The sequence below is a fragment of the Bos grunniens genome, chromosome X (assembly GCF_055505025.1).
Source record: "Bos grunniens cultivar Pamir isolate PY7600 chromosome X, Bosgru_T2T1.0, whole genome shotgun sequence".
NCBI lineage: Eukaryota > Metazoa > Chordata > Mammalia > Artiodactyla > Bovidae > Bos > Bos grunniens.
Window position 1 is genome coordinate 112,301,866 of NC_141194.1, and position 13,197 is coordinate 112,315,062.

Sequence of the window (13,197 nt, forward strand, 5' to 3'; positions counted from 1 at the left end):
CACTCTAGGCCTGTCCTCACTTTCTGACATCCGGGTCTCAGAGAGGGGACCTTGTGAGAACAGTGGGGCCTCAAAAGGGCGGATAGGCCAATCTCGGGTCCTGCCTGTAGTCCAGGCTCCATGTGAGGAAGGACTGAGGCTGTTAGACCCCAGGGCAGGGAGGGATCCTGGCCCTTGTAGTGGGTCTTGGAGGCCCCAGAGCAGGGTGTGCAGTCTATTCACCTCTGGCTTAGGGGCCTCGGGAGGTGAGGTGTTAGGGTGGAGGGTGGAGGCTTCAGATCCTCCAGGATGAACTCCAGAGATCCCAAGACAGGACTGAGCAGATCCCCACCTCTGTGGTCAGTGTTAGCAGGCCAGGCGGGAGGTGAGGACCGAGCATCTCCCCAGCCTAGGACCCTCGGGCAGGTGACACCACATGTGGGGCCCCTCAGCACTTTCTGTCCAGGCTTGGGTCTTGTTCTGAGTTTCCCTGCAGGCCCCCAAAGGGGAGGCACCAGGCCGTGCCAGGAGAAAAGTGAGCACTATACGTGAGCCCCAATGGGGCGACCCACCCGAGATCTGGAGGGACCTCACAGAGTCCACCCCTCCTACCAGCACAGAAGGCGCAAGTCTGTGCCACAGTCTACCCTTGAGGTGCTCCCTCCATTTCTGTCACAGGAACTCCAGGAACCAGGAGGTGAAGGCTGAGGTCTATGGCCCATGTCCACAGGTCAGAGAAAAGAGGAGGTCCAGGCAGTGCCAGGAGTCAAGGTGAGGAGGGTGCCCTGAGTGTGCACCAGGGGCTCCCCATCCCAGCACAGAGGGGAGCCCACAAGGCCCTAATCCCCCCACCGTGTCAGCTCTGGAACCTCAAGCTTGGCTGGCTGCACCCTGGGGAGACACCTCACATCCTCCTTTGGGTAGCCATGGGTCAGGCCACTCAGGAGGCGCTCCTCTATGAGGCCCGAGAGCACCCCTTAAGAGGAGACCTGTAAGTGGCCTGAGTCAGGCCACCCAGGGGGCGTTTCTCAGCCGAGGCTGCTCACAACCAGCCTCTCCTGCAGTCTCGTGGTCTGCCTCTGTCCCCCTGCCTCACTCCTGTCTGTGGTTTGACTCCAGTCATCATGCCTAGAATGCATGAACTCCGCCAGCCTGAGAGAGATTTTCAGGATCCAAGAGAGAATGAGGGTCTGATGGAGGCACAGTGCATTTGGGGTGAGGAGGAAGAGGAGATGAAGGTGGAGCAGATGGAGGAGCAGGGGAAGAAAGGAGATGCAGCTTACTCCTCCTCCTGTCTCCCAGTCTGGGGAACCCTGGAGGAGGTGGCTGCTGCTGCCACAGTCAGTTTCCCGCAGAGCCCTCTGGGTGTCTGCCCCTCTCCCACTGCAATGGCTGCCACTCTGGGGAGCCAATCTGAAGACCATGGCCTCAGCAGGCAAGAAGAAATACCAAGCACCTTGCATGACCACGAAGATGCCAAGTCCTTGCTCCCAGATGCACTACAGGTGAAGAAGAATGAGTTGGTGAAATTCCTGCCTAGCAGGTATCTCATGAAGGAGCCAATCACAAAGGGCAGAAGTGCTGAGTAGTGTCCTCAGAGATTACCAAGACCCCTTCCTGGTGGTCCTTGGTCAAGCTGCAGAGTACTTGCAGCTGGTCTTTGGTTTGGAGGTGAAGGAGGTGGACCCCAGTGAGCACACCTATATCCTGGTCCCCACCCTGAGCCTCACCCTCAATGCGATGCCGAGGGATGGGCAGGGGTTGCCCAAACCCGGCCTTCTGGTGGCGATCCTGTGCTTGATCGCTGTGGAGGACGACCATGCCCCTGAGGAGATATGGAGAACACTCAGGAGGATGGGGGTGTGTCCCCGGAGGGAGCACTACATCTTTGGGGACCCTAGGGAACTGCTGACACAAGTGTGGGTGCGGGAGGGGTACCTGGAGTACCAGGAGGTGCCTGATGGCAACCCTGGTTGCTATGAGTTCCTGTGGGGTCCCTGGGCCTACTCAGAGATCAGTAAGTTTAAAGTCCTGTAGTATCTGGATAAAGTCTGTTGAAGGGGTCCCAGCTCCTTTCACCCTCTCTTCAGAGGCTACAAGGGAGGAAGAAAGGGGACTCTGAGCCAGAGGGGCAACCAGGCTCCTCCGGGCCCACGTCCAACACCTTGTCCTAGGGGGCAGGAAAGGAGGCTGATCCTTCCCTCTGTGATTGAAGAGGGAGCGGTCAGCCTTCTCAGCAGTGAGAGCCGGGCCCTTTGGGAGAACCCAGTATGTGGCATCTTTGTGTTCCTGTTCTCTACAATGACATGGAGACTCATCTCTCTTTTCTTTAGGAATTTTTCAAATGTTATTCCTTTTTAATAGAAGACAATGCATCCCAGTATCTAACTGTGTCAGTGATGTAGATCACAGTGTGCTTGTACTTAGCCAGTTCAAGAACAAAAGTTTTGCTGTTTTGTAAAAGAGATTGGGAACGCTTCCATTTTATTTCATAGTCCTGTGCAAGATGATATGGAATTAGAATGATTTTGGAAATCTGAACTTATTTAGCAGTGATATAGTTAGTGGAAGATTTAGAAAATAAAAAAGGATAGTAGTGAATTCTTGCTGCTTATACTTTTTGTGTGTCATTTTGTACAGCTAAGGGATCTCTGTTTATTTGGATTTACCTGGGTTATCTAGATCAGATCAGATCAGATCAGTCGCTCAGTCGTGTCCGACTCTTTGTGACCCCATGAATCACAGCACGCCAGACCTCCCTGTCTATCACCAACTCCCGGAGTTCACTGAGACTCACGTCCATCGATTCAGTGATGCCATCCAGCCATCTCATCCTCTGTCGTCCCCTTCTCCTCTTGTCCCCAATCCCTCCAAGCTTCAGTATCCTATCATTTTGCCTTTTCATGCTGTTCATGGGGTTCTCAAGGCAAGAATACTGAAGTGGTTTGCCATTCCCTTCTCCAGTGGACCACATTCTGTCAGATCTCTCCACCATGACCGGCCCATCTTGGGTTGCCCCACGGGCATGGCTTAGTTTCATTGAGTTAGACAAGGCTGTGGTCCTAGTGTGATTATATTGACTAGTTTTCTGTGAGTATGGTTTCAGTGTGTCTGCCCTCTGATGCCCTCTTGCAACACCTACTGTCTTACTTGGGTTTCTCTTACCTTGGGTGTGGGGTATCTCTTCACTGCTGCTCCAGCAAAGCGCAGCCATTGCTTCTTACCTTGGACGAGGGGTATCTCCTTACCGCCGCCCTTCCTGACCTTCAACGTGGGATAGCTCCTCTAGGCCCTCCTGTGCCCACGCAGCCACGGCCTTGGACGTGGGGTTGGTCCTCCTGGCCACTGCCCCTGGCCACAGGCGTAGGGTTGCTCCTCCTGGCCGCTGCCCCTGGCCTCAAGCTTAGGGCCGTGGGGTATCTCCTCCTGGCCGCCGCCCCTGACCTCGGATGCAGGGTAACTCCTCTTGGCCGCCACCCTTCTGGCATGGGGTCCTCCCAGCTTCTGCCCCTGATCTCGGTTAGCGCGCCTGTCGCAGCCGCCTGCGCTTTAGCGTGCCCGTCGCAGCCGCCTGCGCTTTAGGAAGTAGCAATTAATCTGAGTTAAGCAGCCCCCTCCTCATTGGTTCATTTATTCTGAAGACCTTTATGGAGTCTCTGCTCCGTGAAAGGCCCTATGTTAGCAGTGGGGACACTGGGAGAAGCAGGACAGCCCCACACCTGGAGCGATGGTCTAGGAGCCACAGTCACATGAAGTATGTCGTGGGGGTGAGGGGAAACTCTGAAATGGGACATTACTGTGAGGTGTCCTTTTGGATCTTGGATTAACCCCAGAGAGATCTCTTTCTGAGGCAGGATGAAAGGGGTCTGGCTCTTGTTGCACTGCTGTTGACCACAGGGACGGAGTAGTAGTAGTACCCCCTATATCTGCTAGGAATCATACAGAACTCCGGTCACACTCCCTTGAAGTGATGCCCAGAAATCCATGGGCTGACCCTTTCTTTCCTGGTCCTGGGGATCCAGAACTCAAGGTGTTAATTAGCTTTTAATTATCTTGATTGTAATTGGCCATCATAATAAAGGATTCTACCATTGTTGGGGCTGCAGTGATGGAAAGTAGGGGTTTGGGTTAAGACCAGCTGGGACACAGGCAAAGAGTGGTTCTTGCTTCCATTTCCTGGAGCAGCTTGTATCATGCTGGAACACTCCTCCACACCCAAATTTAACAGGTCCTCCAACTGGAAATGGGACTTGCTCAAATGATGAAGAATCTTCTTGCATTGTCAGAGACCTGGGTTCGATCCCTGGGTAGGAAAGATCCCCCTGGAGAAGGGCATGGCAACTCACTCCAGTATTCTTGTCTGGAGAATCCCCATAGACAGAGGAGCCTGGAAACCTACAGTCAGTGGAGTTGCAGAGTCAGACAGAGCTGAGCAACTAACACTATGGTCCATTATGGTCTAGCTGGAAAAATTACTGTGTTTTATTTATAAATCATACTGTTTGGCTGATTAGCTATTCCACATCCTATTGAGGTACCTATCCTCTGACATGCCCTGGACCACAAAGCAGTCAACCACATCCCACAGTGGAGAGTGGAAGAGTGTCTGGGGGCAACAATGTGAGAGATTCCTGCCCTGCCATCATAGTGCAAACAGCTGCCAGGCCCTGCGAGCTCTGTCCTGTCTCTCAGGCCCATGCTGCAGCCCAACACACAGGGCTCTTCACACCCACTCGCCTCCCAGATGAAGAACTGAGGCCACGGGCCTTGGGCATCTTCCCAGGACCACATGCTAGTGAGGGTTGGGATGGGCTCAGAGCCCTAGTCTCAATTCCTCTGGAGCCCCTGCCCTTCCCGTCCACCCCAGTCCACGGCCCGACCTTCCCACTTCTCCTGCCTTCCTCTTCTCAGTGCTACATGATGCCTCTGAGGTGACAAAAAGCAGCCTGTGGAAGGAAGGGGATGAGGCGAATCAGAAGCACTGTGGGGCTGCTCTGGGGTTTGCTGAGAACTGACTCTGCCAGGGGCCTGTGTCTCTGTCCAGTCCCAGCACCTCCCACGTGAGGGCAGCGCCCTGTCCCTGCTGCTGCCATGGGGCCTCCTGCCCAACTGAACCTGCCAGGGTGACCAGCTCCTCACTGAGCAGGAGGGAGGAGGGCCTGACTGTATGGTCCCAGTGCCCAATGGGATAAGGCCCCTACAAGAGCGTCCTCTGATATGGGAAGGAAGGTAACACAGGCAGACCCCTGAGGCTCCAGGTCTCCCCAGCCGCAGTGAGGGAGGGGAACATCTGGAGGGCCTTTGGGCTGGGGACGCCAAGCACAGGGGCAGGAAAGCCAGGCTGAGAAAGGCAGGCCTTAGACGTCATGAGGGCTTGTGTGTGCATAACACAAGTGTCCTGAGCCACAGCTGACAAAGGCGCCTTGGTGCCATGCAAACCCACTGCCAGGGCCTGGGTGGTGCCTGGAGGAGGGGAACCAGAAAAGGGAGCTTCCTCAGGACCCAGGGGGTGAGGAGGGACCCTGAATTGGGGTAGTGGGGTCAGGAAAGGCCACCTAGCCAGGCTGCCCACAGATGCCACGGCCTTCGGTCCCCTTTCAGAGGAGCCACCAGTGGGCCCCACCAATGTTCACAGGCTCCAGGGTTGTGTCCTAATCCGAGGAATCAACCTGAAGGAATGCTTTGTCAACCTATTTAGAAGAAGAAAGGCCATGGAGAAGCCCGAGTTGAGGCCTGAAGCTCATCCAGGCCACCAGTCCTTAGGCAGAAAGGCCCCTGGGAGAGCTTCTTTCACACTCTCTTAGCTCTCCCCTTTCAGACACCAGGCAGTGGCCCTGCTAGTGGCAGAACTGGGAGATAGTGCCCTATGGTCCTTGCACATGGGCCTTTCCAAGGTGCTGGTCTGATCCCTACATGGTGATTTTGAAGAACAGTGGCCCACAAAGGCCAGAGAGCATGCACCTCTAAACCCACTGCTCTACTGTCCATGTGCAGTGAAGACCGGTGACTCTTATTCAGGTTTCATCCAGTCCCACACCCCGACTCTCATCCATTTTCAAATACAGGTAATTGGGGGTTTCCTTTGGTCACATCTAGCTCAACAAGTCAGACTTGTCCCTGGGAGTGAGTATGGATAAAGGAGGCCCCTTCAAAAGTGCCTAACCTGTCAGCCAACAAAATCATTCATTGTACCTGCCATCTGGGTAAGGGAGAACGGGTCCATAGTGGTGGTGGGGACAGGGGCAGGGGTGGAGAAGATCAGAGCTGGCCTCGAAGAAGACCAGTGAAGTTCTTGTTTACAACAGAACAGGCTATATGTTGAGCCCCCAATCAAGTCCTTCAAAGGGCAAGTACCCACAGATACCCAAGTTGGACGTGGGAGGCCAGGACCAGGGGTAGCAGAAGCCCAACTACCCCACTGACAAAAGAAAACATGACTTTTGAGGAAGTCTCCAGGGAGGCTGAATCTGAGGCTCTGGGAAGGGGATGGGAGAAGCACATACAGGCGTTCCCAAAGTGAGCACTCTAAGGCTACGAGAGTGGTCTTTATGGGAAGAAATGGAAACTGAAGACAACAGCCTGTGATCTGCAGTGGGATGAGGTCTGGGGTTGGGCAGAACTCAGAAGGGTGCAAGCTCAGCAGAGCGCCAGAGTACCCTCCCACACGGCGTCCTGAAAAGTCTGTGACTCAGGTGCTTGGGGGAAAGTCAAGTGGAACATGAGGTCGTTTCCACTGTGCTTGGGCACAGCCCTGCACTGGGGAGAGCGCTACCTGGGTGGCAGTGGGGGCAGGACAATAGAACTCTGACTTTGGGGCCATCTGAGTGGGGCCTACCAACCAGCAGCACCAGCCAGAAGAGACCAAAGCCAGAAAAGGGGGAAGGATGGGGGGCCACCAACTCAGGCTAGGCCAATCAGCCCACTATGGACCCCATCTTCTGGGAGGGACAGTCGCCAGGGGCCCATCTGACCCCTGGGGTCTCTTTTGGTGGAAGCTGACCTAGAACTCGCCAGAACTTTAGCAGAAGCCATCCACAGGCCTGTACCTTGCTAGTGAGGGGAATGGAGCCAAGAGCACGTTTGCCAACCCATCCAGGGCCTGGACACAGATGGGAGCCTTTGTAGGCAACCTGAAACATACTTTTCCGTACTTTCAGACAAGAGACAAGCTGGGAATCACATCTCCATCCCCGTCCCCCCCTCCCCCACACTGGGCCAGGGCTGCCTCTCCACATCACCTCTGTGACATCATGAAAAATTAAGAATGGAGCCAAGAGCACGTTTGCCAACCCATCCAGGGCCTGGCCACAGATGGGAGCCTTTGTAGGCAACCTGAAACATACTTTTCCGTACTTTCAGACAAGAGACAAGCTGGGAATCACATCTCCATCCCCGTCCCCCCCTCCCCCACACTGGGCCAGGGCTGCCTCTCCACATCACCTCTGTGACATCATGAAAAATTAAGGAAGCCGACCATTTAATTGGCTGCCTGGCCCACGATACAGATTCTAGAATCTCCAAACAGTATTTATTGGGCACTGCAACCCTGGTCTGAGGCCCTTCTGCCCTGAGCGTTCACTGCTTTGGTATTGCAGTGAATGTTCCTGAGCTAGACTGTCTCCGTGGCTCTTCAGAGTTCAGACGAGGCACGTGCAGCTCCAGTGGCCCCATCAACTGATGGGGAGCCCACAGCAGGGGACCTCCCTGATTCCTCCCTGGATGCAAATGTGGAGTCAGGGGAGGTCTTGGTGAAGCAGGGTGACCAAACTGAGAGCCCAAATCCGGGCTCCCAAGACAACCTGACCCCACAGGGCCCGAACCCAGAAACAGCCAATGAGGAAGAGAACAACACCGTCCTTGGGCTGTCCTCCCCCAGGAAGCTCTGGAGGATCATGGGGGATGCGGCCTTCACCTCTGGGCGCTGGAATGATGAGGGAGACATGGTGGTCATCGAGACAGATCTCTTCCACACGGAGGTTCTCCAGTACAGAGGCACAGACAGGATCTTCAACACAGACAGCATCAAGAGTTTCATCTGTGAACTGAACCTGTATGGGTTCAGTAAAATCCACCTTTTGGGTCACTCTGCAGGGAAGAACAGGATGATCATGATGTAGAAAGCCCTTCTGGGGAGACTAGACTAGACGAGCTGAGCGCTGGATGGGTTTCACTTCCCAGGAGAAGGTTTTTCTAGTGAGAGGGTGGTTAAACAAAGAGGAGAAAGCAGGGCCTGTCTTATTCCATTATCCACTTAGACAGGATCCACAGGTGTGACACCAGGTCCCGAGGGGCCACTTGATGTCAGGGAGGGCCAGTAACACCTCAAGCGAGGCCAGCCCCAAGGAAGCTGTAGAGAGCACACATGCTAGGGCCTCATAACCTGCCAGGAATGAAGAGACTTTGTCTCTATAGTTAGGCAAGGCTGGGATGCAGGTAGAGTGGAGGGCGGCGAGGAAGGGCTCTTCTCCCACACGATGGCTAAAATCTTTCCTTTCAGATTCATTGCAACCCCAACTTTCAAAGTGACAAGCCTCTCCTCCTGTAGAACATCCAGAAGAAAGTTGACCCCAGAACAACTGCTCAGCCCGCCAGTGGAGCAACAACCACCCCAAAGAGAAAGAAGTGAGCGATGGTGACCAGACGCTCCCCTCCATTCCATCACAATGAGTCCACACAAGAGGCTGATAAGAAAGTTCAGAATGGAACCCCAACTGCTCATGGAAGCCCCAGCCAGCACTCACATGTGTTCTCTGGCCTTTGGTCTATGGGCAGTGTAGCCGGGTGGGCTGAGGCAAACCATCTCCCCAGTGAACAGGGTGGCCCCAGTGGAGAGGGTACATCCAGCAATGGCACGTCTGTACTCCTGGCTACTGCTGGAAGGGACAGCATAGGGGAACTGCCCAAGAGCTCCCCAGAGTATCCAGGTTATGGTTCGGTGATGACTCTGTACAACACCTGTTACCCCATCCTGATGGCGGCCCTTTTAGTCATGGCCCCAAATGAGGCCCTTGAGGTGGCGGAGAAGCAGGAAGAGTCCTCAGATTACAAGTGTGCCATCTGTGAGCAGTTCAAGGACAATCCCAATCCCTGAGCTGCCAGGTCCCTAGGGACACACAAAAGCACTCTCGTAATAAAAAATCTATTTCTGGCTCTAATAAGGTACAGCAAAACTTCACGGGAGTAAATAAAGAATTGAAAGAGAGCTGCAAGTCTGTGTTCTTTCAGTTTGTCCATGCTATTCCACACGGCACTGGATGAGCCACATGAGGCTGAAAGCCCACTCCCCAGGCAGGCTTTGGTCCAGTCCACGTGGTCCCTTTTCATCTGGAGCAGCAGCATTTCACACATGGCCAAGGGTGCATGCAGCTCATGAGCGATGAGGCCAGCCCAGCTCAGGCTTGTCCTTGGGCCTTGGCTGCCCCTCAGCAGACGGCTCAACCAGGCTCCTGACCTTGGGGGTGTCACCTTCTATGAGTCATGCACCTGAAGAAGGGGCTCCTCCTGGGTTCCCCGATGATGCCACAAGTTTCTGATCAGCAGCTGAGCATCTCCAGCTCCCGATCCAAGGGTGGCTCACTGGAAAGCAGGGTCACCTCACCTGCCAAGGGCCTTGCAAACACATGACCCCAAAGACAAGTACAAGGTTTCCCCAAGGTGAACACCAGCCCTTATCGCTCTGCCCTCACAGGTGTATTTAGGAGCCTATCTTTGGACACAGAGCGGCCAGGCACTGTGTTCAACACATACACTTTGTTAGCCAAGGGACACTTTACAGCAGGGCAAGGGTCACCTGCAAGGACAAACCACGGCTTGTTTCTGGGCCTCTCTGCCTGCCAGAGGCCTCGCCAGCTGTTGATGCTCAGCCCAGCCCCCAGCCTTCCCCCATCACCCCTGGACACTGTTTGAAACAAAACAGAGAGGGAAAAACACTAACCGGTTTCCTAACAACACATTTCTCTCAAATGCCCAGACCCAGCAGGGCCAAAACGAGTGGCAACGTCATCTTTTCGTAAAGCTCAAAGCCCTGGAGACTCTCACTGAGTCCAGAGTAGCACAGCATGAGGGAAGTCCTGGCCCCAGACCCCACACCAAGTGGGCAGTGCAACCCAGGGTGGGGCTGATTCAGACTGAACCAGATGGGCACGTCTAGGGCCTGGTGGCGACTGGATGGTGTCACCATGAGCTGGTCTCCTTCCTCTCAAGAGCCCAGTCTGGACAGGCCTCCTGACCAAAGGGGATCAGGTGCTTGGGGATGTACACCTGGAAGATGTCCTTTCCGGCCCACCCCGGGATGGGCTGCAGCAGCCAGTGGGGGTTGGTGAGCACAGTCAGGTACTTCTGTCCCAGGGCTGGTAGCAGGGCTTGATTCTCCAGCTCCTTCACCTCGTCATGACCTATGTTTTCTGGGCACAGCAAAGTGTCCCTAATGTCCACCAGAACTGTGTGCAAAGACAGGACACAGAAAGACAACAAGGTGATTCAAAGTCATGCCTGCTAGAGAGTAAGACCATATCACAGAGAGGAACCAGGGTGAACTGGGTCCTCTGGCTAAGCATTTCAGATGGGATCAGCTCAGCAAAGGGAATTTGGGGTGAGGCCAAGTGAGAGAGAGAGCCAAATGAAATGGAGAGTGCTCCACGAACCCACCAGGACATGGGCAACTCTCAGTCTGCCCACTGCAGGCTGCAGGGACAGAGCAGAAGGGCCCCGGTGGGGAGCCTGTGGACATCAGGTCCCCAAGCGATTCACCAACAGACAGGTGTTGCTGTGCGGCCTCACCCCTGGGGAGTCAGGGGACCTGCTCAGGCCTGGCTGCAGGCAGTGGGGTTGGGGAACCCAGGTTGGGTGCTATGGTGCCTCTTATGGTCTCTGCTGGGCACACAGATACACATGGGGACACACACAGACATACGTATATTCACAGAGACAAGTGCCATGTGCAGACCTGGACCCACCTCTGCCTCTCAGAGCACAAACGGAGATTGAGGACCAGAGTGGTGGTCAGGCACCTGGGGCCACTATTTCCCAGCCCAGGAACCCTTGCTGCCCCTCTGAAGAAACCCCAGCCCCATCCCCCCCCCCAACCAAATGGTTCAACAGAAAACAAACAAGCATAACCCAGCTGAGATCCAGGGCAGCACCAGAGGCCATGCAGGCACCACGGGACAGGGAATCAGTTGCCCATGATCACTCTGTGGCCGAACTTGTCCCTGTCCAGCAGCAAAGCCTGGATCTGGGTGGGGCTCATCCCCAGCCTCTGCTCCAGCAGCTCCCGCCAGGATGCATCCTCCCAGTCCCGGTGTGCGATGTGGACTGCCAGGGTACAGTGCCGGTGGCCGCATAGCGTGGGCTGCCAACACATCTCCAGGATCTTGACACTGTTTAAGATGAAACCCGTGGAAGGCTGTCGGAAGGACAGACAGCTGAACTTCATCTCCCCAGGCTCCCACAGCCTCATGTGGCTGTGGAAACATAGAACCACAAAGGCCAGGAGCCTGACACACAGGCCTCCAAGCTCAGAGCCCTGGGCCAGACATCAGCCTCATGTGTCCGAGCATCCTCCAAGCCTGCTGACACAGAGGAGAGGGTCACAGAGGGCTGGCTCCTTCGATCCATCTCCACATGGTCTGCTGACAGTGGGTGGTGACCCAGAGGACCCATCCATCACATGCAGTCTGTTGGGAGGTCAGAAAGGAGGGCAGGACAGTGGGAGAGAGGCACAAGGTGAGTTCCAAGACAGAGGGACTCAAAACCCTGGGAGCACTGAGGAGGGAGGGTGGGCCCCCTGGCTTCACAGCCCAGTGGCCAGGCTCTGGTCCTCTTCCAGCACAGAGAGGCACAGTCCTGGGCTTGGCTTCCCCCACTCCCAGCCCCCAGCTCACCCCTCAGCTCCCCAGCCCCCAACCCTGCCCACGCACTGCAGATATCCCACTCAGCCCAGGGCTACTGAACACAGATCCATGTTAACCAATCTGGCCTTGGCCCTGGGTCCGCCCTGGACCTCAGATGGCCCTGCCACGTGTCTTCCCCACACCTTTGGGAGCCATCTTCCTCCCAGCCTTTCCCACACCATGGCCTCCACTGTCAGCAGATGCCCCAGCCCCTGCCCAGAGCTAGAGAAAGAATGAAGGAGAGCAGGAACTAATGGGACAGGCACGCTCCATGTCCTTGCCAGGGCCTGGGACAGTGCCATGCAGGGGTCACAGAATTCAAACCTCAAATAACCTGCTAGGTTACAGTCACCTTGTTCAATGGCTGAGGAGGCCCAAGGGACAGAGAGATAGCCTGTGAATGCAGGGGATCTGACCACATGCACCTCCATCCTCACTTCTATCCCTGTACCTAGAGGAGGGTCACTGTTTACTGGACAAGGGGCAGGCAGAGGAGCAGAGCCACAGGCCTGAACCTCAGCAGGGTTTCATCACCTCGCAGGGAGCCTCCATTTCCATGTGGCTGTGAGGACGGGGGAAAGTCCCAGAGGAACCCAGCCTAGAGCCTCCTGGGCCTTCCCTTCCCCAAGCACAGCAGAGCCACAGTTCTCACAGGCCCACGAAGCCCCATGTGATCTGGCTCCTGCCCTGGCGGCCTGCTCTCCTCGCCCCTGGATTCATCCCCAGTAGCTATAAAGGCCATCCTTCCATCCTTGGAACATTCCAGTGTGTTCCTACTTCAGAGCCTTTGTAGGGTGTGAGGAAAACATTGCATCCCCTCAGATTCAGGTGCTGGAGTCTCAATCCCAAGTACCTCGGTGTGACCTTACAGACAAAGGAAAGGTCTTCACAGAGCTGATGGAGGTCAAGTGATCTCGTTAGGATGGACCCTCCTCTAACAAGATGGCTGTCCCCATACAAAGGACACATTTAGAGACAGACAGGCACACAGGAGAACTGGGGTGAAGAGGAAGGTGGAGCTCTTCCAGCCCAGACACACCCACCTTGGCCAGCAATGCTCCCGGAAGTGATGGGGGAGAGATGGGACAGACTCTCACCACAGCCCTCACGAGAGCCAATGTCAGTTGACACCTCAGCTTCAGCTGCCGGTCTCCTGAACCAACATGGTTCATAGTTTGAGCCACCTGGCCTGTGCGATCCTGACACAACTGCCGGAAAATGAAGACAGAGGGTCAGCTCTGTCCAGACATCTGTCGGCAGTGCAAAGAAGGGAGTGGGGGGATGACTTTTACACTCCCAGCACCTCGGGCACACTCCTCCACGTCTG

The 13,197-nt window shown here is 55.3% G+C and overlaps 2 protein-coding genes and 1 pseudogene across 2 annotated transcripts; 2 read left to right on the forward strand and 1 right to left on the reverse strand.

Moving 5' to 3' along the window:
* The first annotated feature begins 1,100 nt into the window (after window positions 1-1,100).
* Window positions 1,101-8,096, forward strand: LOC147341203 (melanoma-associated antigen 1-like; annotated as a pseudogene).
* A 512-nt stretch (window positions 8,097-8,608) lies between these two features.
* On the forward strand, window positions 8,609-9,070 carry LOC147341204 (heat shock transcription factor, X-linked member 3-like). Its single transcript, XM_086387161.1, has one exon. It carries the CDS (start codon window positions 8,609-8,611, stop codon window positions 9,068-9,070), a length of 462 nt encoding a protein of 153 aa, XP_086243287.1.
* An 849-nt stretch (window positions 9,071-9,919) lies between these two features.
* On the reverse strand, window positions 9,920-11,854 carry EOLA1 (endothelium and lymphocyte associated ASCH domain 1). The gene is made up of 2 exons (XM_086389400.1): window positions 11,161-11,854; window positions 9,920-10,418 (listed from the first exon to the last, which is right to left on the reverse strand). Exons 1-2 carry the CDS (start codon window positions 11,435-11,437, stop codon window positions 10,153-10,155), a joined length of 543 nt encoding a protein of 180 aa, XP_086245526.1. The 5' UTR covers window positions 11,438-11,854; the 3' UTR covers window positions 9,920-10,152.
* Between the last annotated feature and the right edge of the window lie 1,343 nt (window positions 11,855-13,197).